Here is a 27,328-nt window from a genome sequence, read left to right on the forward strand (position 1 = left end):
GTTCCTCTATTCTCTGTATTATGAGCAAAGAAGGCCAATTGGTTTGGCTGGTGACGGCTGTCATAACTAGAAAAACAACAACTATAACCCCATACAAAAAAAAAAAACAAAAACACTCCAAGCAGCTACTCCATAAGCATATTATACACAATCAACAAAAACAACAACAAAGATAATAGCACCCAATGCACAACTCCCTGCCACCCCGTTGTTTTCATCAATAAACGATGCCGCTCTAACATATACAAGACCGCATGCATTCACACCGCCGCCTTATACCCAAATCTCATTCACCCTCCTGCCCAACATTATTTCAACAGTAAAACGAATATGCATTCGCTTGTTGCTCAAGTGCTTGTTTTTTATTGCCGTTTTATATGAGAGTTGTAATTTTATGCACTTCCGTTGCAACGCCAACGCTGACGTCCACGTCAACGTCAACAGCCACTCTGCCCTAGTCAACGTCGCATGCCAACAGCACATGTTTGGGAGAAACACGAAAGGCAATAACAGCACATTTCATTTGCACTTGACAAATGCACACTTTGACACTGAATGAGTGCGTCTCTGTGTGTTATTGTTGTAGTTTTTGTTCTTATGTTGAGTTTTTGGGCCTTTTTTGGGTGAGTAAAGTGAGTGTGTGTTGTTGAGAACATGCTAGGAAAGAGTTGCCATAGGCAAATATTTTAACGATTAATTTCTTTACAGCAAAAGTAAATTCTATGGGAAAAAGTTACCAAAAAGGTCAGATGTTTAATTAGACCAATACTAACTTATACAAAGATAGTATAGTAAACGCTGATGCAGAATAAATGTTGTAATGGCGTAGGCCCACCTAAAAGGGCCCCAGAGACTTTTTCAGATGTCATACCCCCAGACAGAAAGATTAAGTATGAGTCAACCACTGCGGCTTAGGCACTAGGAAACCTGACTGGATTGAAGAATCATGATAGCCGACACGATGTGTTACAAAGTTCACAGTGTTATATCTGTCGAACTGGAAATGACATCTACAAGATATTAGTTTTATTGAAAGATCATTTTATTGTTTACCAGCCACATCATTTGCTTCTTAGTTTATTTAAAAAGAAAATTATTCGTGGTGGAGTTCAACCATTATAGTGTGGCACACCAAAAATTGCAGCGGAGACTTGTGTTTCTTCGTGGGCAGCAGTAGTTGAGTCTTTTGCATTGCCAGCTGTAGCCCGTGGGATTCCAACCAATGTCTAGTTCTGATTATGATCTGCTATGGTTTCTTCGAACTTCTTGTATGTACTCGTTTCCAACCAGAAGTGTGTTAACTGGCATCACATATTCCGTCGTAGCTGTCGTATTTTATTTTATGTTATTTTATTTCATTTCGTTTATTTTAATTGCAATGGCAACTCTGTTTCAAAGTGCATGCATGCACATTCTCTTCTAATGGGCTTTACACAAAAATCCCAACACTTTGGTTTTTTATTACTCTTGTTTTTGTTTTTTCTTTTTTTTTTTTGAAGGAGAGAAAGAAAGCCTTTTATGTTTTTTACACTTAATTTGCATACACATGCCTGCATGAGCAATTTGTTGTTGCCTAGCTTTATTTGTTATTTCATTCAAAAGATGTGTGTGTGTGTTTATGTGCCAAAAGTGAACGCTTCAGTGCCTTGGTTTGCAAGTATCCACGTGCGTTTATGCTTTTCCGTTCGTTTGTTCGTTCGTTTTTTTTTCGGTGGTGTATTTAATTAATGAATGAATGAAAGACCATTTAATTTGTCTCCACCTCTTCGGCCCCCCTGGGTTGATTTTGCTCTATGCGACAACTCACATCATCGCTTGCATTGTTCGTTGTCATTGTCAGACATTGCGGGACCTGTAGTAGACCGTACATCCATCCGCCACAAAAATTTCAGGGTTATTGCCAATGATAATTGTGGTTAAATAAGTAATAAGCTCTTAAAGTGCAGACCAAGCGGAAGAGGGATTTTTTTGGTCATGCACAAAACCACCCTTTTCTGTTTTCCTTTAGGCTATAAACAAAAAAGGCCAATGGCAGCCGGATGTAATGGGTGAGAGAAGTTATGCAAAAAAGATTTTTTTTTGCTTCCTTTTAAAGCATGAGAACAAGTTTTTGGAAGTTGATTATGAACTGAAGGGTCATAAGGAGTCAAGTGATTGAGTGATTTTTTAGATTCACCTATCATATTTTCATTTAAAAATTATACACAAGTTTATCTTAATATACTTGTTTTGAGCTATTACTAAGGGTATTGGAAAAATAATTCCATATCTTTCGAGTATATGTTAGTTATGATTAAATCTGATTTAAGGAAAAAAAATTAGGAGAAAGTCTTAGAAATAGGTATTAATTTGTTAGTGAAATTTCAGCATAATTTTAAGTTTTTGAAAAAATTTGGATATCAGCAAAACTTGATTAATAAAGAAAACATTTGATTACATTTTATAAAAATTGTACATGATTTTTTTTTTTTTTTTTGAAACTTTCAAAAAATTTATTTCTCTATGGTTGACATAAAACATTTTTTTCACACTATAACGTCCTTAATTCCACTTAAGATGCTAGACATGACACATGAACCAACAATACTTTGTTCTTAAGCCTCCCTAGTAACTACACTTCTTCATTTGAAGTTTATATTCTTCTCTTTCCTTGTATGCCATGAATCACACGCACACACACCCTAATATACATGAGGCAAGTTATCTACCGCAACGTATTGCGGTGATTAAATCACCACAAATTCACAAATTCTCCGAAAAGTTCTTAACCCAAAGGCAGTCATCTTAAGCCATAGTCGTCTGTCCATCCATTTATACCAGGGACATTGGTCAGATATGCACTATCATTTCCATGCCTCTTTTTTGCTTGATTTCTTCAATAAATATTTTTTCTTCTCTTTGTGGAGTCTTAGACTCCATTAAGGCACATCAACAACAATGCAAATCAACCATAGCGTATAAGGAATGAAAAGAACGCAAAAATGTTGGCTGTGTGTGGATGGATGGATGTTGGTGAATATTCTGTACATGGGAGGGTGTGGTGAACGGAATTCATAACATCAAAAAGGCACAATAATGCGTTGCACTAAAAAGAAAAACAAAAAAACAACGGCGCGCTAAAGAAGAACTTTGCAATCAACGATTATTGTCTACTGAAATGTATGAGAGAGACGTTGGCTTATCACATTGTTGTTGTTGTTCTTTTATTTTTTCTCTAGTTTGCAATACACTATATGAGCACACACACTCACACTCAAAGTAGTTGAGATAGCCGTTGTGTAAAAAAGAAGAAGAAGATGAAGGCATCCCCACAAAGCATTGCATGGTGTTTCAAGCATATCATGCACCAAACGGCAACAACAATAAACTCAACAATCAACTGCATGTTGTTGTTTGTAGCCAAAGACAACGAACAATAACAACAACATCAAAAACTATAATAACATATCACATTAGCAGCCAGCTTAAGAAAACAACAGCAAAAAAAATGGCTGCTGTCAGTGCCAGAAGAGGCTCGTTCATTATTATGTATTTCATTAAGTTATTCTCTCTCCCTCTCTTACGCTCCCATTCACTCTTCTACTATGGCTCTTTAACATAACTTTGCCATGATGATAGTAATGCCTTGAGCTGACTTCACTGGCAACCAAACAACAACAACAGCAGCAAAAATAATAGCAAAGAGTAACATCAATTGAAATATGCCTTTGTTGAGAGCATCAGAGAAAAAAAAACTACAAATTGATAACTAAAAGAAGAATCAAAATAAAATGTAAAAAACTAAAATGAAGGAATCGACAAGCAAAGTTAGTTTGTTATAAAAAAAAAATTGCGCAAACATTGATTCAAAAAAAAAAAAAAAAGTTTAAATAAAATCTGCCTAAATCAATATATTCTAATCGATTCGTTCGCCATTTTATCGAAATCTGCTGATGTTCTAAAGGAAGAACAGTTGATATCAATGAGTTGGGGCATGAATCGGCTGCGATCAGGTTACGGGTTTTTGCAATCATTAGGGTCCGGATTTTTATGCAAAATCGAATCGATCTGCCGATTAAGGGTCTTAGGCACATAAAAGCCACATTTATTATCCGATTTTGCTGAAATTTGGGAAAGTTAGTTGCGTCTGGCCCGATCTCTCGATATAAGGTTTTGGGCCCATAAAAGGCGCATTTATTGTACTAATTAGTGAGCTGTGACTTGGTAGAAGCATGACTTCTTGAAACGAATATTGGATCATATCAGGGGACCTTTTTTCCCATACGCTCAATCTGGGAGCTATATCCAATTCTGCAACAATTTTGGTGAATCTTAGCAGAGGTTTTCAGATGGGTTATTAAACAATCCATATCAAATTTCAAGCAAATAAGTTCAAACTGTAATAACTACGGATGACAAATGATAACATTATTGCAAATTACCCAAAGTCTGGCGAACATATATATGGGAGCTATATCTAAATCTGGGCCGATTTTGTGCAAACTTCTCAGATATTGTGGTAGTTATCAAGGAAAGAGTTGTGCAAAATTTTGAAAAGATTGGTCAATAAATGCGCTTGCTGTGATTCTAGAAGTTAAAATCGTGCCATATATATATAAAAGAGAGCTATATCTAAATCTGTACCGTTATCGTTGAAATTCTCCAGCAATGTCGAGAGTCATAAGAAAATTCTTCTTGCCAAATTTCAAGATGTTCGGTTAACAAATGACCATTTTATTGCATTATAACTGCAAATGGGACGAACATATATATGGGAGCTATATCCAAATCTGAACCGATTTTTTCCAGTTTGAATAGACGTCGTCTCTAGGCGAAAAACATGCCTGTACCAAATTGGAAGACGATCGGATGAAAACTGCGACCTGTACTTTGTACACAAATTAACATGGGCCGACGGCGAGGCAGACAGACAGACATACAGGCGGACATATCTAAATCGATTAAAAAAATGATTCTGAGTCGATCGTGTGTAGGGCATATAAATCCCAGATAAAGCTAGGTCTAAGCAAGATATGTAAAAATAGTTTGCGAAAGTAATACCCACTAGACAAAATTCACGAAAAAGTGCCAAGACACTGCGTAACAACTTTTTAAGCAATGGCATTCACCTCAGCATGTAATACACCTTTGACGAGTACTTTCACCTCTGTGTGTTAAAACTACTTTCAAAAGAAACTTTCCAGCAAAAAAATTCACCTTAGTTTGTGATTCACCTTAGAGGTGAAATCTCACCTCTGTATGGTCAGAAGAGGGAAGAGACAGTTTTTTTTTTATAGAGAAACACTTTAATAATTCAATTTCGATGATTGCAATTTGCTAATATTATTATCGCTTATCGATAAATCGCTATCGATTTATCGAGCTATCGATCTATACTAGAGGTGTCTACCCTTTACGGCAGCGATGATAGCAAGTCTCAGATGCCTCCACATTTAATCTTATTTTCATGGTTTGAAATTCAATTTTGCTAAACATTTTCGATTGAAAATTTGCCCTAAAACCTTCTAAAAACTTTTAAAGACCATATCATTTTCGAACTTTTGGTCAATTGGGTATCTAAAGCTTTGTCGGCAGTGTCTGCTGTATGTTAAAATCCACAAAGAACAACAAATGAATTTTGCATTGTTGCTGCTGTATGTTGTGTCATTCGCTGAAGCATGATGATGCTATTGTTTGTTGCAAAAAAGGGCATTGAGCCATAAGATATTCATATTCATAAGGCTGTGTAGGGGGCCTTAGTGAACGAATGAGAAAGAGAGAGAGAGAGAGATAGCAAGTGTGAGAGCAAAGGGGGTATGTGTAACTGTTATAAGCATTTACATAAACAGTGTAAGGGGCCTTAGTGAACGAATACGAAAGAATGAGAGAGATAGTAAGTGGGAGAGTAAAGGGGGTATGTGTAACAGTTATAAACATTTGTACTTTATTACCGGTGTACAAAAACAAATGCAAAGCCTGCCGCCTGCCTTGCTGAATATGGGCTTGAGTGGTAAAAAATAATCAAAACATAAAATACTAGAATGTGTAACAGCTTTGAGGAGAGTAGAAAAAGTAGCACTATGTTAGTATGTAGTACTTACACGATTTGCAGTTGTAATGCATTCCAGGTTAAAGAAAGAAAAGAAGAAAATACTTATTTGATATCTAAAAAATCAAAACATGTCTCAGGAAATCTTAAATCAAAATTTAAATTAAAGTGCTGAGCTCTTCAGGTGTTCATGATATCAAATCAGAATTGGTTTAAAGGTGCCCGTGTCAGTTTGTGCACTCATTAAAACCATACTTGACATGGGCAATTGTTGGAAAACACGCAACACTTGGCACGCAAAATTTCACCAAAATTAGGTAGATTTGTTCACTCTCGGTGCTCATGAACTTAAAACGAAAGATGAGATAAGCTTTCATTGGTTCTACATAAAGTGATTTTACCCATGGGGGCTAGGCTAGGTCTATTGTTAAAGACCAGAGAGAGAGAGAGAGAGAAATAGAAGATGTAGGAGAAAAAAACAAGGTGAGACTCTCAAAATCTATATCTATCCAAGAAGAGGAGTAAAGAAGCAGTTTGGAAGCAAACGTCCACAATATTTTTGTATTAGGGTGGGTCAATTAAAAAGAACCAAACAATACACCAGGCAGTCAAATCGGGAGATCGCTTTATATGGGGTTATATCAGCTTATAGACCAATTTGGACCGTACTTGGCATAGTTGTTGGAAGTCTTAACAGAACACTACATGCTCAATTTCAGGCAAATCGTACAAAAATTGTTGCTTCCAGGCGCTCAAGAAGTCGAATCGGAAGATCGGTTTACATGGGGCCTATATCGGGTTATAGACCGATTTGGACCATATTTGGCACAGTTTTTGGAAGTTGTAACAGAACACAAAATGTATTATTTCAGCCAAATCGGACAAAAATTTCGGCTTTCAGGGGCTGAAGAAGTCAAATCGGGAGATCGGTTTATATGGAAGCTATATCTAAATCTGAACCGATATGGCCCGTTTGCAATCCCCAACGACCTACATCCATATTAAGTACCTGTGCAAAATTTCAAGTGGCTAGCTTTACGCGTTCGGACAGACGGACATGGCTAGATCGAATACGAACGTCGAGTCGATCAAGAATATACAATACATACTTTATGTGGTCTTAGACGAATATTTCGAGGTGTTACAAACGCAATGACTAGATTAGATTAGGCGGCCACTCAGAGAGTTGGCCTTGAAAATATATATCGGATTCGTGTTCTACTCTAAAAACCCTCTTATTTGAGCCTCATGTTGCAATGGTCAGCAAATACTTCCTATTTGGGTGGTGTTGTGGGGGTGGGGTGGCCCCATAGACACTTTTCCCGACTATTGATATCAGATGCGTTCTTTACTCCCAAAGACCTTTCATTTGAGCCCCATATTCCTATGGTCGTAAATTTGTCCCCTTTGGGGGATGTTTTTGGGAAGTGACGGCCCCCCCAAATACTTGGTCCCATATTTGGATATCAGATTCGAACTCTATACTTAAATACCTTTTATTTAAGCTCCATATTCCTATGGTCAGTAAATAAGTCCTGTTTGGGGGGTGTTTTGGGGAAGGGGTGGACCCCCAGAAATGTGGTCCCATTTGGATATTAGATTCGTATTCTACTCGCAAATACCTTTCATTTGAGTCCCATATTGCCATGGTCGGTAAATATGTCCGATTTAAGGGTGTTTTGGGGGTTGGGATGGTCCCCCTAACACTTGGTTCGACATTTGGATATCAGATACGTTTTCTTATCCCAAATACCTTTCATTTGAGTCCCATATTGTGGTGATTTATCTAAATATACAGGGTGGCTGATGAATATTGCTACAATGATGAATATTGCTACATTTTTTTTTCGGTGTATGGAATACATTTTTCTTTTATTCATGTTAAATTAAATTATTAAATTAATTATTAAATTATTATTAATTAAATTAATTAATTAATTAATTAAATTAATTATTAAATTATTATTATTAAATAGAAAAAAAGTTATTACATTTTTTTTTGGTAGCGGCTTTCATCAGCCACCCTGTATGTATGGTAGGTTTTAAGGTGGGGTACCCTATATGAAATTTGGATACCAAATTTTTATACCCTCCACCATATGATGGGGGGTATGCTAATTTCGTCATTCTGTTTGTAACTACTCGAAATATTCGTCTGAGACCCCATAAAGTATATATATATATTCTTCATCGCGACATTTTATGTTGATCCATCAATGTCCGTCCGTCTGCCCGTCCGTCCGACTGTCGAAAGAACGCTAACTACCGAAGCAGTAAAGCTTGCCACTTGAAATTTTGCACAAATACTTCTTATTATTGTAGGTCGGTTGGTATTGTAAATAACCCATATCGGTCCATGTTTTGATATAGCTAGCTTGGGTCTTGACTTCTTGAGCCTCTGGAGTGCGCAATTCTTATCCGATTGGAATGAAATTTTGCACGACGTATTTTATTATGATATTCAACAACTGTGGCAATTATGGTTCAAATCGGTCCATAAACTGATAAAGCTGTCATACAAACCGATCTTGGGTCTTGACTTCTTGAGCCTCTAGAGTGCGCAACTCTTATCCGATTGGAATGAAATTTTGCACGACGTGTTTCATTATGATATCCAACAACTGTGGCAAGTATGGTTAAAATCGGTCCATAACATGATATAGTTGCCATATAAACCGATCTTGGGTCTTGACTTCTTGAGCCTCTAGAGGGCGCAATTCTTATCCGATTGGAATGAAATTTTGCACGACGTGTTTTATTATGATATCCAACAACTGTGGCAAGTATGGTTAAAATCGGTCCATAACATGATATAGTTGCCATATAAACCGATCTTGGGTCTTGACTTCTTGAGCCTCTAGAGGGCGCAATTCTTATCCGATATGAATGAATTTTTGCACGACGTGTTTTGTTATGATATCCAACAACTGTGCCAAGTATGGTTCAAATCGGTTCACAACCTGATATAGTTGCCATATAAACCGATCTTGGGTCTTGACTTCTTGAGCCTCTAGAGTACGCAATTCTTATCCGATTGGAATGAAATTTTGAACGACGTGTTTTGTTATGATATTCAACAACTGTGCCAAGTATGGTTCAAATCGGTCCATTACCGGATAAAGCTGTCATATAAACCGATCTTGGGTCTAGACTTCTTCAGCCTCTAGAGGGCGCAATTCTTATCCGATTGGAATGAAATTTTGCACGACGTGTTTTATTATGATATTCAACAACTGTGCCAAGTATGGTTCAAATCAGTCCATTACCGGATAAAGCTGTCATATAAACTGATCTGGGATCTTGACTTCTTGAGCCTCTAGAGGTCGCAATTCTTATCCGATTGGAATGAAATTTTGCACGACGTGGTTTGTTATGATATCCAACAACTGTGCCATGTATGGTTCAAATTGGTTCATAACCTGATATAGCTGTCATATAAACAGATCTGGGGACTTGACTTCTTGAGCTTCTAGAGGGCGCAATTCTTATCCGATTTGGCTGAAATTTTGCATGACGTTTTTTATTCTCACTTTCAACAACTGTATCAAATTAGGTTCAAATCGGTCCATAACCTGATATAGTTGCCATATAAACCGATCTTGGGTCTTGACTTCTTGAGCCTCTAGAGTACGCAATTCTTATCCGATATGAATGAATTTTTGCACGACGTGTTTTGTTATGATATCCAACAACTGTGCCAAGTATGGTTCAAATCCGTTCATAACCTGATATAGCTGTCATGTAAACAGATCTGAGGACTTGACTTCTTGAGCTTCTAGAGGGCGCAATTCTTATCCGATTGGCTGAAATTTTGCATGACGTTTTTTATTCTTACTTTCAACAACTGTATCAAATTAGGTTCAAATCGGTCATGTTTTACAAAGGGTTAGACGAGTTCGTTTATGCAATGTTTGAATTTACACAAAATTGACTTCTTTACTTGCCTTAAAAAAACCGTTAAAATTCCCTCAACAATCCCATTTCGTTTATTATTGCAACTGAAGCTGTGTGGGATTTAAACCCAACCAACACACCCAACATTGCCCTCATACACTGGGTTACCAAATCAATTCAGGTCGCTTAGGTTTTGTGTGAACTCTGCTAGTAAAAATGCAACAGGAAATTAAAACAAAAAAACAAAAACAGAAACAAAACGAAACGAAAACGGCGAAAAACAGGGGCATCCGTTCGTCATCTGAGATTGCACTCTGATCCATGCAACGAATGAGCAAACATGGGAAAACGACATCACACCACAGAACATGGATGCAACAACAGCTTCAACCGCTAAGCCGCTCCAACAGCATGGGTCTGGAGAAAAACAAAACGAGGTCATGTGTGATATCATTATTTTGTATGAATGCTATTGGATTTTTTTTTATGATAGGCCAACGGACGGACGCACATACAAAGCGATGTCATTATGAAAGGGGCTTAGGGGGAGGACGAAGAGGAGGAGGAGAATAAACAATAAACACATTATGAAAAGATAACTCGGAAAAGAAAAGCCATTATGATTTTCTTCCATACATGGGCTAGCCAAGAGTCATTGTATTAAGGGGGAGGCATTTGTTTGATACCTACTCTCGGTGGGTGGGTGTTAAAGGCCCACACAAGCAACTTCCGTTTCCCAGTGTGAGCGATAGTGTATGCGTTTGTGAAAATGCTCTAAGGAGCTGCTGCTCTATGCTCTCGCATTACAGAGCGCAATATTTTGTTGTGTTTATTTAACCCCTACCGGCTAAAGCATACCAGTGACACAATCGCAGCCGCAGCAGAAACAGCTGGGGTCCTTGGGATATCCTTGTTACAGTAAAAAGGACTAAGGACAAAAAACATACATGGCTATGGATGGCTGAAAGTTTTCACATACGTGTGTTGCGTTGAGCAGTGATATAAAACCCATAATATGGCCATCACAATTTTTTCCCATTTCGGTTTTTTTTTTTGAAAATATAAAAGCCTCCAGTGTTATGGCATGTACATAGTTAGGAAATTCAAGGAAATGTGCAAAGCAATAGCAAAGCATAAAAAACTATGAATTTCATAATCTAGTTTTTCCTGGTCTGTTGGCATTTCTCATGCTGGATACTTGTGAATGTAAGTGAACATCATTACTGTTTTGTTAACCGTTCTCACATAATCTCCCTCACCAGAATGCCAAGAAGTATGCCAAGGATTAAGGGGGGAAATCTTTTTTTCCGTCTAAGGTTAAAATGCAAGAAAATGACCAAGGGTTTTTATATTTAAATAGAATTTATTTACTAGAAATTTTAGGATATTTTTTTGAATTTATAGAAACTTACCAAGGTGGTCAAGGCAAAAATTTGTGATTTTGAGCCCCAGCTTTGACAGTTTCTTCAATTTTTTATACCCTCCACCATAGGATGGGGGCATACTATTTTCGTAACACCTCGAAATATTGATCTTGGACCCCATAAAGTATAAAAACTCTTGATCGTCTCGACATCCTGAGTCGATCTATTGTGTTGCCCAAAAAGTAATTGCGGATTTTTCATATAGTCGTGACTATATAGTATAGTACAGCTTGTGACTCTGTAATTGCATTCTTTCTTCTCTCAGTTATCAGCTGTTACTTTTAGCTTGCTTTAGAAAAAAAGTATATTTGATTAAAGTTCATTCTAAGTTTAATTAAAAATGCATTTACTTTCTTTTAAAAAAATCCGCAATTACTTTTTGGGCAACCCAATAGTATGCCCGTTCTTTCGTTGGTCCATCCGTCCATCTGCGGAAACACGATACGGGTCGAACGCGTAAAGCTAGCCGCCTGAAATGTTGCACAGATACTTTATATCGATGTAGGTCGTTGGGGACCGCAAATGGGTCATATCGGTTCAGATTTGGAGATAGCTTCCACATCAACCGATCTTCCGTTTCGACTTCTTGAGCCCCTTGGAAGCCGCAATTTCTGTCCGATTTGGCTGAAATTTTGCACATATTGTTCTGTTATGCCTTCCAACAACTACACTTTGAATCGGTCTATAACCTTATATAGCTACCATATAAACCGATCTTCCGTTTCGACTCCTTGAGCTCATGGAAGCCGCAATTTTTGTCCGATTTGAAATTTTGCCCGTGTTTTTCCGTTATGACTTCCAAAAACTGTGCTAAGTACGGTCTGAATCTGTCTACAACCTGATATAGCTCCCATATAAACCGATCTTCCGGTTTGAATTCTTGAGCCCTTACCAGCCGCAATTTTTATCCGATTTGGCTAAATTTTGTATATAGTGTTCTGTTATAACTTCCAACAACTGTGCCAAGTACGGTCCAAATTGTTCTATAACCAGATATAGCTCCCATATTATACCAGAATCCATGTTAGTGGGTTCCTAAGATTCGACCCGGCCAAACTTTTATTTGTTATACCCAACACCGTAGGATAGGCGTATAGTCATTTAGTCATTCCGTTTGCAACACACCGAAATATCAATATCCGACCATACAAAGTATATATGTTTCGGATCGTCGTAAGATTCTAAGACGATTTAACGATGTACGTGTGTCTGTCCGTCTGTTGTAATCACTCTACAGCCTTCAAAAATTGAGGTGTAGAGCTGAAATTTGACACAGATACGTCTTTTTGATGCACGCTGGTTAACGGGCCAAATCGGACTATATTTAGATATAGCTGCCATATGGACCGATCTGCCGATAAGGGGTGTGAAGTCCATAAAAGTTTTATTTATAACCCAATTCCGCTGAAATTAAAAAAAAGGGAGTTATTTTAAGTCTCCCTATATCTGATCAAAATTAGGTTCAGATCGGACTATATTTAGATATAGCTTGAAAAGTAAATTCTTTTAAGCCTCCCGATATCTGATCAAAATAAGGTTTCGATCGGACTATATATAGATATAGCTACCATATAGACCGATCTGCCGAAAAAAGGGGCTGAAGTCCATAAAAGCTTTATTTTGTATCCGTTTTCGCTGAAATTTAGAATAGTGGGTTATTTGAAGCCTCTCGACATCTGACCTTAATATGAATTATATCGCACTTTAGTTAGATATAGCTGCCATAAAGACCGATCTGCCGATAAAGGGTCTGAAGCCCATAAAAGCCTTATTTTTCATCCGATTTCGCTGAAACAGTAACTAGTTTTAGGACTCCCCACACAGGACCTAAATATGGTTCAGATCGTATTATATTTAGATATAGCTGCCATATAAACAGATCCTGGGCCTTGGCTTCTTGAGTTTCTAGAAGGCGCAATTACTATCCGATTTGGATGAAGTTTTTTTGTTTTAACTTCCAACAACTGTTCCATGTATGATTCAAACCGGTTAAGAACCTGATATAGCTCCCATATAAACCGATCTCCCGATTTGACTTCTTGGACCGCTAGAGGGCGCCGTGATTATCCGATTTGGCTGAAATTTTGCACGAAGTCTTTTGTTTTAACTTCCAACAACAATTCCTTGCATAGTTCAAATCGGGTTACTACCTAATATAGCTCCCATATAAACCGACCTCGGATATTAACTTCTTGAGCCGCTAGGGGGCGCAATTTTTACCCTATTTGGCTAAAATTCAGCATGAAGTTGTTTGTTTTAACTTCCAACAACTGTTCCATGTATGGTCTAAATCGGTTTATAGCCTGATATGGCTTCCATATAAACCGACCACGGATCTTGACTTCTTGAGCCGCTAGAGGGCGCAGTTATTACAAGATTTGACAAAAATTTAGAATGAAGTGTTTTGTTATGACTTCCAACAACTGTGCGAAGTATGGTCTAAATCGGTTTATAGCCAAATATAGCTCACATATAAACCCATCTCTTATCTTGACTTCTTGAGCCGCAAGGGGGCGCAATGATTATACGATTTGGCTGAAATTTAGCACGAAAAGCTTTTTTTAACTTTCACCAACTGTTCTATGTGTGATCTAAAACGTTTCATAGCCTGATATAGCTCCCATATAAACCGACCTCGGATCTTGACTTCTTGAGCCGCTAGAGGGCGCAATTGTTATCAGATTTGACTGAATTTTTAGATGAAGTATTTTGTTATGACTTTTCAAAAATTGTGACAAGTATGGTTAAAATGAGTTCATAACCTTATATAGCTCATATATAAACCCATCTCTTAGCTTGACTTCTTGAGCCTCTAGAGGGCGCAATTATTATCCGATTTGGCTGTAATTTTGCACGAAAGGCTTTTTTTTAACTTTGACCAACTGTTCTATGTGTGATCTAAAACGTTTCATAGCCTGATATAGCTCCCATATAAACCGACCTCGGATCTTGACTTCTTGAGCCGCTAGAGTGTTCAAAGACAGGTTGACGACAGCAGTTAGGTACTCAACTCCAGCTAAATCCAGATTCTTCAGTATCAGTGTAGAGATTCCCTCGGGGCCCAACGCCTTGGATGATTTAGCGTCACGGATGACATTCGTAACTTCGCCCACGGTAAATTGTGATGGCTGTCCATCGGCTTGGAGACCACGGATACGGCGTATGGCTCTCCACCTTGTCCTGTCACTCTCGGGATGCACAATAAATTGACGGTTGAACAACCTGGCGCATTTCTTCGCATCAGTCACGGTTACTTTGCCATTAGTGAGGTCTCGTCATCCCGTCTACCGGGGTTCGAGAGTGACTTAACAGTAGACCACAGCTTGCTTAACCGGTGCTTTAGTTACATTGCTCCAAGTGTTCCAGCCACTGACTACGCCTATGTTCGTTGACTTCCCTGTTTATTTCCAGATTCAGCTCGCTGATTCTGGGGTAAGTGGGTTCCGTACAACGAATCCCATCACGCTTGTCTGCGAGTACCATTGCCTGCACCGGGAAATAAGGCCGCACTTAGGATATTCGGCCTGCTGCGTTAAAGACGTCTCGGAATTTCCTCTAGCACATGCGAGGGTGGTGCCAGTTCACTGAAGCGGCGATTGGTGTACTCGACCTTCTTCTGATTCATAAACGTTCGGCGTTCAGAGGTAATGAAGTCGGGTGGTCGGTCGATGGTGAGAATTATGGGGAGGTGGTCTTACTACAAAGAGATGACGCCTTGCCAGGATAAGTCACTCATGAGTTCGGAGGATGCAATGTAAATATCTGGCGAGCTGCTACACCTCCTCGTAATCAGCTCGCTGATTCTGGGGTAAGTGGGTTCCGTACAACGAATCCCATCACGCTTGTCTACGAGTACCACTGCCTGCGCAGGGAAATTGGGCCACACTTGGGGTATTCGGACGGCTGGTATAAAACAAGCGGCTGCTGCGTTGATAATGTCTCGTAATTTCCTCTTGCACATCCAAGCGTGGTGCCAGTTCACTGAAGCGGCGATTCGTGTACTCGGCCTTCTTTTGATTGATATACGTCCGGAGTTAAGAGGTTATGAAGTCGGGTGGTCGGTCGATGGTGAGCATTATAGGGAGGTGGTCTGACCCCAAAGAGATGAAGGCTTGCCAGGATAAGTCACTCATGAGTTCGGGGGATGCGATGTAAATTGTAAATGTCTGGCGAGCTGCTACACCTCCTAGTAATCCTAGTGGGGGCATCCTCAGTGCAAAACATGCGGCCTTCAATCTGCACTGCCAAAGCTATGCCACGCTGGTCGTAACATAAGGGAAATGTCATGAAATGTGATGCGCATAAGAGATACCGTATAAAGAACTTGACAAATACAATCCATGGTGGAGAGTAAAAAAAAAATTTGGCCCGGCCAAACTTAGCCCACCTTAAAATATTTTTTTTTTTTTCTTACCTGAGGTATATTATTATTTTTTAACTAACAGCCTTTCACCTAATGTCTATTTTTAGATTTATGATTGAGCTGTTGTTATGTAGAAAAAGAATTTTTCTCTTGACTTGTTTATCGCTAAGTGGAAATCTTCAAGGCATGTCTCTGGCCCATAAATTGATTCATAATTTCAAACAATTTTATCATCAACTGATTAAAAGCACTTGAGGGTGCTCGCGCAGTAAATTTGAACAGCGGTTCATTCACAAAATTACTTATAGTAAAAAAAATAATGAAGTCATTTAGAAACGATTAAATTTGCAGAATTACCTCACGCTTGTTATCAAGATTTTGCCATTATCGTTTGAATATATAAAACAAAAGGAAACGTGACATACTTGGATGATCTGAACTGTGGGTGCCCAAAGGCATGGATTCTTCTGAAAAAGATTGGCACAATTAAGTTTAAGTATGGAAAGTGTTTCACAATATATATATTGGTTTGCCCAAAAAGTAATTGCGGATTTTTTAAAAGAAAGTAAATGCATTTTTAATAAAACTTAGAATGAAATTTAATCAAATATACTTTTTTTACACTTTTTTCTAAAGCAAGCTAAAAGTAAGAGCTGATAACTGACAGAAGAAAGAATGCCATTACAGAGTCACAAGCTGTGAAAAAATTTTTCAACGCTGACTATATGAAAAATCCGCAATTACTTTTTGGGCAACCCAATATATCTAAATCTGAACCGATTTTGATGAAATCTTGCATATATGTTGAGATCAGTAACAAAACAACCCGTGCTAAATTTTGTGCAGATCGGTTGAAAATTGTAGTAACTACGGCCATTTAAGTGCAAATCGGGCGATACATATATATGGGAGCTATATCTAAATCTGAACCTATTTTGATGAAATCTTGTAGCCATATAAACACCAACAACAAAACAATCCGTGCCAAATTTTGTGCAGATAGGTTACAAATAGTGTTTATTACAGCCTTATAAGTGTAAATCGGGCGATACATATATCTGGGAGCTATATCTAAATCTGAACCGATTTCGATTAAATCTTGCAGATATGTTATGATCAGTAACAGAACACTCCGTGCCAAATTTTGTGCAAATACGCTTAAAATTTTACCTTCTACGGTCATTAAAGTGCATATCGGGCGATACATATATCTGGGAGCTATATCCAAATCTGAACCGATTTTGATGGAATCTTGCAGATATGTTATGATCAGTAACAAAACAATCTGTGCCAAATTTTGTGCAGATCGGTTGAAAATTGTACCTACTACGGCCATTTAAATGCAAATCTAGCGATACATATACATGGGAGCTATATCTAAATCTGAACCGATTTTGATGAAATTTTGCAAATATGTTAAAATCAGTACTAAAACAATCCATGCCTAATTTTGTGCAGATCGGTTGAAAATTGTACCTACTATGGTCATTTAAGTGCAAATTGGGCGATACATATATATGGGAGCTATATCTAAATCTGAACCGATTTCGATGAAATTTTGCAGATATGTTAAGACAAGTATTAAAACAGTCCGTGCCAATTTTTGTGCAGATCGGTTAAAAATTTTACCTACTACGGTCATTAAAATGCAAATCTGGCGATACATATATCTGGGAGCTATATCTAAATCTGAACCGATTTCAATGAAATTTCGCAGATATGTTAAAATCAATAACAAAACAGTCCATGACAAATTTTGTGCAGATTGGTTGAAAATTGTACCTACTATGGTCATTTAAGTGCAAATCGGGCGATACATATATATGGAAGCTATATCTAAATCTGAACCGATTTCGATGAAATTTTGCAGATATGTTAAAATCAGTAACAAAGCAATCTGTGCCAAATTTTGTGCAGATCGATAGAAAATTATAGTTACTACTGCCATTTAAGTGCAAATCGGGCGATACATATATATGGGAGCTATATCTAAATCTGAATCGATTTTTACCAAAATCCTTAGACCAAAAAAGTGATATATGCCAAGTTTCGTGATGATTGGACAACAAATGCGACCTTCACTTTGATTACAAAAACACATGGACTCACAATCGGACATGGCTAAATCGAATCAGAAAGTGATCCAGAGTCGATCGGTATACTTATCAATGAGTCAATCTCTTCTCTTTCTTAGCATTGCAAACAAATGCATAAACTTATAATACCCTGCGCCACAATGGTAATGTAGGGTATAATAATAACAAGTGAGAGCGTGCTAAGTTCGGCCGGGCCTTATCTTATATACCCTCCACCATAGATATGGCATTTGTCGAGTTCTATGCGCGGTAGCTCTTTTTAGGCAAAAAAATAAATACAGAATAAAAACTGTTATATTGGGTTGCCCAAAAAGTAATTGCGGATTTTTCATATAGTCGGCGTTGACAAATTTTTTCAACGGCTTGTGACTCTGTAATTGCATTCTTTCTGCTGTCAGTTATCAGCTGTTACTTTTAGCTTGCTTTAGAAAAAAAGTGTAAAAAAGTATATTTGATTAAAGTTCATTCTAAGTTTTATTAAAAATGCATTTACTTTCTTTTGAAAAATCCGCAATTACTTTTTGGGCAACCCAATACTATTGAAGCTATATCAACTTATAGTACGATTCCAACCATAAATGAATGCTGAACATTGTAGAAGTCATTGGGTAATATTTCAGGTCATTCGGATAAGAATTGCGCCTTGTAGGGGCACAAAAAGGAAAATCGGAAGATCCGTTTATATGGGAGCTGTATCAAGCTTTTGATCGATTCAGACCACATTAGACACTATGTTGAAGGTTATAAGAGAAGCCGTTGTACAAAATTTCTGACAAATCGGATGAGAATTGCGCCCTCTAGAGGCTCAAGAAGTCAAGCCCAAAGATCGGTTTATATGGCAGCTATATCAGGTTATGGACCGATTTGTACCACACTTAGCACAGTCATTGGAAATGAAAACAAAACACTTCATGCTAAATTTCAGCCAAATCGGGTGAGAATTGCGGCTTCTAGAGGCTCAAGAAGTCAAGATCCAAGATCGGTTTATATGACAGCTATACCAGATTATGAACCGATTTGAATCGTACTAAACCCAGTTGTTGGGAGTGATACCAAAACACTATGTGCAAAATTTCAGTCAAATCGGATGAGAATTGCGCCCTCTAGAGGCTCAAGAAGTCAAGACCCAAGATCGGTTTATATGACAGCTACAGACAGATTTGAACCATACTTGCATCAGTTTTTGTAATGATACCAAAACACTACGTGCAAAATTTCTGCCAAATCGGATGAGAATTGCGTCCTGTAGAGGCTCAAGAAGTCAAGACCCAAGATAGGTTTATATAGCAGCTATATCAAAACATGGACCGATTTGGCCCATTGACAATACCAACCGACCTACGCTAATAAAAAGCATTTGTGCACAATTTTAAGCGGCTAGCTTTACTCCTTCGAAAGTTAGCGTGCTTTCGACAGACAGACGGACGGACAGACGGACGGACAGACGGACGGACAGGCGGACGGACAGACGGTCGAAAAGGTGGACTGACAGACAGACGGACGGACATGGCTAGATCGACTTAAAATGACATGACCATCCAGAATGTATATTCTTTATGGGGTCTCAGACGCATATTTCGAGGTGTTACAAACAGAATGACGAAATTAGTATACCCCCATCCAATGGTGGAGGGTATAAAAAATCCTAAAAATCTGTTGAAATCGCGCTACAGTCTTTAAAAAAAGATATATTGAGCTGAAACTTTGCACAGATTCTTTTTTTGTCCATAAGCTGGCTAAGTTCGAAGAAGGGCTATATCGGACTATATCTTGATATAGCCCCCATATAGACTAATCCGCCGATTTAGAGTCTTAGGCCCATAAAAGCCACATTTATTATCCGATTTAGCCAAAATTTAGGACAGTGAGTTGTGTTAGGTCCATCAAACTCTCTTCAATTTGGCCCAGATCGGTCCAGATTTGAATATAGATGACATATAGACCGATCTCTCGATTAAAGGTTTTTGGCCCATAAAAAGCACATTTTTTGTCCCATATTGCTGAAATTTGGGACAGTGGTTTAAGTTAAGCCCCTCGACATCTTTCTGCAATTTGACTCCGATCAGTCCAGATTTGGATATAGCTGCCATATAGACCGATCTCTTGATTTAAGGTTTTGGGCCCATAAAAGGCGCATTTATTGTCCGATGTTGCTGAAATTTGGGACAGTGGGTTAGGTTAGGCCTTTCGACATTTTTCTGCTATTTGGCTCAGATCGGTCCTGATTTGAATATAGCTGCCATATAGACCGATGCCTCAATTTAAGGTTTTGGGCCCTTAAAAGGCGTATTTATTTTCAGAATTCGCCGAAATTTGGGACAGTGGGTAAGGTTAGGCCCTTCGAAATTTTTCTGCAATTTGGCTCAGATCGGTCCAGATGTGTATATAGCTTCCATATAGACCGTTCTCTCGATTTAAGGTTTTGGGCCCATAAAAGGCGCATTTATTGTCCGATTTCGCCAAAATTTGGGATAATGAGTTGTGTTAGGCTCTTAGACATTCTTCAGCAATTAGGTTCAGATCGGTTCAGATTTGGGTGTAGCTGCCATATAGACCGATCTCTTGATTTAAGGTTTTGGGCCCATAAAAGTCGCATTTATTGTCCGATGTCGCCGAAATATGGGATAGTGCGTTAAGTTAAGTTCCTTGACATATTTCTGCAACTTGGCTCAGATCGTTCCAGATTTGGATATAGCTGCCATATAGACCGGTCCCACGATTTAAGGTTTTGGGCCCATGAAAGGCGCATTTATTGTCCGATTTCGCCGAAATTTGGGACAGTGTATTAAGTTAAGACTCTCGACATATTTCTGCACTTTGGCCTAGATCGATCAAGATTTGCATATTGCTGCCATATAGACCGATCTCTCGATTAAAGGTTTTGTGCCCATATAACGCTCATTTATTGCCCGATGTTCCTGAAATTTGGGACAGTGGGTTAAGTTAAGCCCCTCGACATACCTCTTCAAGTTGGCTCAGATCGGTCCAGATTTGGATATAGCTGGCATATAGATCGATCCGCCGACTAAGGGCTTTGCGCCCATAAAAGGCGCATTTATTGCCCGATGTCGCCGAAATTTGGGAGAGTGGGTTAGGTAAGGCCCTTCGACATTTTTCTGCAATTTGGCTCAGATGGACAGATCTGGACAGATTTGGATATAGCTGCCATATTGACCTATCTCTCGATTTAAGGTTTTGGGCAAATAAAAGCCGAAATTTGGGACAGTGTATTAAGATAAGTCCATCGAAATATATCTGCAATTCGGGTTAGATCGCTTCAGGTTCGGATATAGCTGTCATATAGACCGATCTCTCGATTTGTGGTTTTGGGCTCACAAAAGGCGCATTTATTGTCCGATTTCACGGAAATTTGGGTCAATGAGTTGTGTTAAGCTCTTTGACATTTTTCTTCAATTTGGCCTAGATCGGTTCAGATTTGGATATAGTTGCCATATAGACCGATCTCTCGATTTAAGGTTTTGGCCCCATTAAAACCACATTTACAATCCGATTTCACTGAAATTTTACACAGTGAATTATGTTAGGCTTTTCGACATCCGTGTCGTGTATGGTTCAAATCGGTCTATATTTAGATATGGCTACCAAAAAGACCAATATTTCGTTATACACAATTGAACAATGACTTGTACTTGTTACTACTTTGTCCAAATCGGAACATATTTCGATATAGCTGCTATGGGGCATAAGATATGCATTTTTCTTTGAATTTTAACGAAAGGTGGTTTACATATATACCCGAGGTGATGGGTATCCAAAGTTCGGCCCGGCCGAACTTAACGCCTTTTTACTTGTTTTTACTTTTTTTTTATTTAAATCTCTATTTTCGTATATTTATTTTATAGTTTTGGCTATTATTGTTCTTCGTCACCACTGTCTCTGGGCCATTGGCATAGCAAGAAAGCCAAATTCAATTGGCTTGCTGCATGCTTGGCTTTACTTACCCTCAAGTGATAACATATTTCTAAAGGCATTTGTACTTGGAAATCTATAACACATCATATTGACAAATTCAATTCGATTTGGGTTAATGACATCATTAAAATGCTAGTCAAACAAAAAATTTGCCAGACAAAGATATTGAACTAGAGGGGGAAGTTTTGTATGATTAAAATGTTTTTTTTTCAATAAATTTATGGGAAATGGGTCAAGAAATTGAAAGTGATAATAAATTTTCACAATAAGAAGTGAAGGCAAAAAATTGATAAATTTTGTATTTGTCGTGTTATAAAAAGATTAGCACATGGTTAACACCATGGACAAAAATAGATCAACCCTTTTTGTAATAAAAAAAATTTTGTAATATGAAATAAAAACAAATCTCTGTCATTTCTAATGTAGCCTATAATCTAAGAATTAAATAAAAAAATTAAAATTATATGACTAAAAATATTAAAATATAAAAATTATTATTCACAAAACTTAATGAAGACTTGCAATAGGTTTATTTGACATATTTTTCCTTTATAGGTTGCCCAAAAAGTAATTGCGGATTTTTTAAAAGAAAGTAAATGCATTTTTAATAAAACTTAGAATGAACTTTAATCAAATATACTTTTTTTAGACTTTTTTTCTAAAGCAGGCTAAAAGTTACAGCTGATAACTGACAGAGGAAAGAATGCAATTACAGAGTCAATGAAAAAATTTGTCAACGCCGACTATATGAAAAATCCGCAATTACTTTTTGGGCAACCCAATACCAGACTTCATGAAGTTTTGCGAATAAGGCCGTTAGTTTTTATATTTCTAAAAAATAGGAATTAATTCCAATTTCCTATATACAACACCTAGCAAACAACACATTCTCAATACATATAATTGGCTATAAAAATACTCCTTATGCCTTTTTAATTAATTTGTGTTTTCTTTTATTATCGTTTTTTTCTTTCTTTATCAAATCCAACTTTTATGACTACAACAACAACCACCACCACAACCAACTAAAAACTCCAAATCCCTCAACAACAACAATAATTCAAACCCCCCAAATCAAATAAAAAAAAACTAAAAATTTTGTACAAAACTGCATTGCCAGCAGAAAGATGTACCCTGGCATCAGGTATGGACACATATGAAGCGCTTGTCCCATGCCTCCAAAGTGAATTCGACAACAACGCTGTGTGCCCAGAAAACCGATATAACAACAACGGGAAAATCCATAATATTTCCCGATAAGACAGCCTCGCTTAAAGATAGTCTGCGTGCCCAGCAGGTGTTCTCCAGGCCCGATATGGTAGGCTTCCAAAAAAAAAAATCACAAATTTTGCTATGTCTTTTCAAATCAACAATTTTCAATATCCTTATTCTCCTTTTAATTTAAATTTTTCTAAATTTCCTATATCGATTGCTTTTCCTTTTTGGCATGGATTTTTTCGAATGGTGTTGGTATTTGACCATTAAATGTTGAATTTTTGCTTTTTCCCCTCACTTTTTTGAGTTTGGTTTTAGTAGTTCATTGGCTTTAAGGAATGGTTATGGTTATGTCTTAAATTTGTTTTTGTTTTTTTGTAATGATTTTTTCCATCTTTTTCAGCCAAGGTAAAGATTTTGTGGTTTTAATTTTTTTTTATTTTTTTAGATTTCTAATCGCACAAAAAAAGTTGAAAAAGTCAAAAAAATAATGTCAATATTAAATTGGCCAATTGTTGTTTTTTGTTAAATTTATGTTCCTTTATTTACTTGTTTCCTATGGAATGATGTCTGGTTCTTGCACCATTTGTTGGGTATTTAATATGACAGTTATTAGCATTTGTTATGCAATAAAAAAATCTTTATTAATTTTTTTTAAAAATTTGGCTATTTCAATTTCAAATTTCTGGTTTTAAAACAAAGTTGTTATCTAAAAAAAATAACAATAAATCTCCTTAACTAATTTAATATCATTTTTCTTCTAAATATAATTCAAAATTTATAAAAAAGAGAATAATCTTATCTAAGAAACTTACAACTCTCACTTCATTATACCGAAGTTGAAAATAATGCAACAACATTTCAAATCATGAGTAATTTTTTATGAATGGCAACACTGGTTATTAATTGTGTTCAAATATCATCTATGGAATTGAAAAGTATTCAGTATATTCTGCCATTTCATCATGGAGGCCACCGTAGCGCCGAGGTTAACATGTCCGCCTATGACGCTGAACGTCTGGGTTCGAATCCTGGTGAGACCATCAGAAACAAGTTAAGTTCGACCGGGCCGAACTTTGGATACCCATCACCTCGGGTATACATGTAAATCACATTTCATAAAAATCCTGTGAAAGTTGCATACCTTATGCCCCATAGCAGTTATATCGAAATATTTTCCCATTTAGACCAAATACTAATAACAACGAGTCTTTGTTCAATTGTGTGTAACAAAATATTAGTCTTTTCAGTAGCTACAACTAAAAATAAAACGATCTGAACCATATAGGACACGGATGTCGAAGAGCCTAACATAAGCCACTATGTAAAATTTCTGACATCGCATTATAAAAGCGCCTTTTATGGGCCAAGACTTTAAATAGAGATATCGGTCTACACGGCAGCTATATCCAAATGTGGACCGATTTGGGCCATATTGCAGAAGTGTATCAAGGGGTTTAACTTAACTCACTGTCCCAAATTTCGGCGACATCGGACAATAAATGCGGCTTTTATGGGCCAAAGACCCTAAATCTGAGGATCGCTCTATATGGCAGCTATATCCAAATCTGGACCGATCTGAGCAAAGCTGACGAAGGATGTCGAAGGTCCTAACACAACCCACTGTCCCAAATTTCAGCAAAATCGGATAATAAATGTGGCTTTTATTGGCCTAAGACCCTTAATCGAAGGATCGGTCTATATGGCAGCTATATCCAAATCTGGACCGATCTGAGCCAAATTGACGAAGGATGTCGAAGGGCCTAACACAACCCACTGTTCCAAATTTCAGCAAAATCGGCTAATTAATGTGGCTTTTATGGACCTAAGACCCTAAATCGGAGGATCGGTCTATATGGCAGCTATATCCAAATTTAAACCGATCTAGACCAAATTGACGAAGGATGTCGAAGGGCCTAACACAACTCTCTGTCCTGAATTTCAGCAAAATCGGCTAATTAATGTGGCTTTTATGGGCCTAAGACCCTAAATCGGAGGATCGGTCTATATGGCAGCTATATCCAAATCTGCACCGATCTGAGCAAAATTGACGGAGGATGTCGAAGGGCCTAACATAACTCACTGTCCCAAATTTCAGCAAAATCGGATAATAAATGTGGCTTTTATGGGCCTTAGACCCTAAATCGGCGGATCGGTCTATATGGCAGCTATATCCAAATCTGCACCGATCTGAGCAAACTTGACGAAGGATATCGAAGGGCCTAACACAACCCACTGTCCCAAATTTCAGCAAAATCGGAAAATAAATGTGGCTTTTATGGGCCTTAGACCCTAAATCGGCGGATCGGTCTATATGGGGGCTATATCAAGATATAGTCCGATATAGCCCATCTTCGAACTTAACCTGCCTATGGACAAAAAAAGACTCTGTGCAAAGTTTCAGCTCAATATATCCATTTTTAAAGACTGTAGCGTGATTTCAACAGACAGACGGACAGACTGACGGACATGTCTAGATCGTCTTAGATTTTTACTCTGATCAAGAATATATGTACTTTATAGAATCGGAAATGGATATTTCGATGTGTTGCAAACGGAATGACAAAATGAATATACCCCCATCCTTCGGTGGTGGCAATAAAAATTGTCAACGGTGGTTTACCCCACCTAATGCTGGCAACATTTATGAGGTAATATGCCATGAAAAACTTCTCTCAAAAGAGGTGTCGCACTGCGGCACGCCGTTCGGAGTCGGCTATAAAAAGGAGGTCCCTTATCATTGAGTTTAAAACTTGAATCGGACTGCTCTCATTGATATGTGAGGAGTTTGCCCATGTTCCTAAGTGGAATTTTCATGGGCAAAATTTGCAATATTCTGCCATTTCATCATGGAGAAACTCACAAACGAGGAACGAATGCAAATCGTTGAAATTTCCACTTAGTGACATCCAATGTGTTATCAAAATATTGTTTTCAGCGAAAAAGGTGATTCTTTTGTCTAAATGACACTCATTTAGGGTGCAGAACAGCCACATGCCGTACAAGAGTTGCCGATATATTGCCCAACAAGTAAAAGCGTGCTAAGTTCGGCCGGGCCGAATCTTATATACCCTCCACCATGGATCGCATTTGTCGAGTTCTTTTCCCGGCATCTCTTCTTAGGCAAGAAAGGATATAAGAAAAGATTTGCTCTGCTATTAGAGCGATATCAAGATAGGGTCCGGTTTGGACCACAATTAAATTATATGTTGGAGACCTGTGTCAAATGTCAGCCAATTCGAATAAAAATTGCGCCCTTTGGGGGCTCAAGAAGTAAACTAGAGAGATCGATTTATATGGGAGCTGTATCGACATATAGACTGATTCAGACTATAATAAGCACGTATTTTGATGGTCATGAGAGAATCCGTCGTACAAAATTTCAGCCAAATCGGATAGTAATTGCGCCCTCTAGAAGCTGAAGAAGTCAAGACCCAAGATCGGTTTATATGGCAGCTATATCCGGTTATGAACCAATTTGAAACATAGTTGGCACAGTTGTTGGATATCATAACAAAACACTTCGTGCAAAATTTCATTCCAATCGGATAAGAATTGCGCACTCTAGAGGCTCAAGAAGTCAAGAGCCAAGATCGGTTTACATGGCAGCTGTATCAGGTTATGGACCGATTTGAACCATACTTGGCAAAGTTGTTGGATATCATAACAAAACTCGTCGTGCGAAATTTCATTCCAATCGGATAAGACTTGCGCCCTCTTGAGGCTCAAGAAGTCAAGACCCAAGATCGGTTTATATGGCAGCTATATCAGGTTATGGACCGATTTGAACCATACTTGGCACAGTCGTTGGATATCATAAACACGTCGTGCAAAATTTCATTCCAATCGGATAAGAATTGCGCCCTCTAGAGGCTCAAGAAGTCAACACCCAAGATCGGTTTACATGGCAGCTATATCAAAACATGGACCGATATGGCCCATTTACAATACCAACCTATCTATTCTAATTAGAAGTATTTGTGCAAAATTTCAAGCGGCTAGCTTTACTCTTTCGGAACTTCGCGTGCTTTCGACAGACAGACGGACGGACGGACAGACGGACGGACGGACAGACGGACGGATGGACATGGCTAGATCGACATAAAATGTCACGACGATCAAGAATATATATTTCGAGTAGTTACAAACAGAATGAAGAAATTAATATACCCCCCATCCTATGGTGGTATAAAAAGCACAACTGGGTTTAGTTTACTGGCTGGTGGCATCGTCGCACAGTGGGAGAAAATAAGAATAAAACTCGTAAAAACTATGCCTTTTGAGAACAGGTAGAAATATCTCTTTGGACAAGGCCCTGTTGTTGTCCGGGCGCTTTTTGGTAGGCCCCTAAAATTGGTCACCTCTGTATTTCGAA

The 27,328-nt window shown here is 38.0% G+C and overlaps 1 protein-coding gene across 5 annotated transcripts in view; it reads left to right on the plus strand.

Annotated features, from left to right (window-relative positions):
• LOC106095360 (uncharacterized) overlaps positions 1-27,328 on the plus strand; it is a 304,255-nt gene that overhangs the window by 41,499 nt on the left and 235,428 nt on the right. For 3 of the 5 annotated variants that reach the window (XM_059364218.1, XM_059364220.1, XM_059364221.1), the window contains exon 2: positions 22,859-23,056. The exons of 1 other annotated variant lie outside the window; for it this stretch is intronic. In XM_059364218.1, the coding sequence (XP_059220201.1) occupies positions 22,859-23,056 (198 nt within the window). The remainder of the gene's footprint in view (positions 1-22,858; positions 23,057-27,328) is intronic. One more of the 5 variants, XM_059364219.1, reaches the window with a different exon arrangement.

This window comes from Stomoxys calcitrans, chromosome 3, assembly GCF_963082655.1.
Source record: "Stomoxys calcitrans chromosome 3, idStoCalc2.1, whole genome shotgun sequence".
In the NCBI taxonomy this organism is placed as follows: Eukaryota; Metazoa; Arthropoda; class Insecta; order Diptera; family Muscidae; genus Stomoxys; species Stomoxys calcitrans.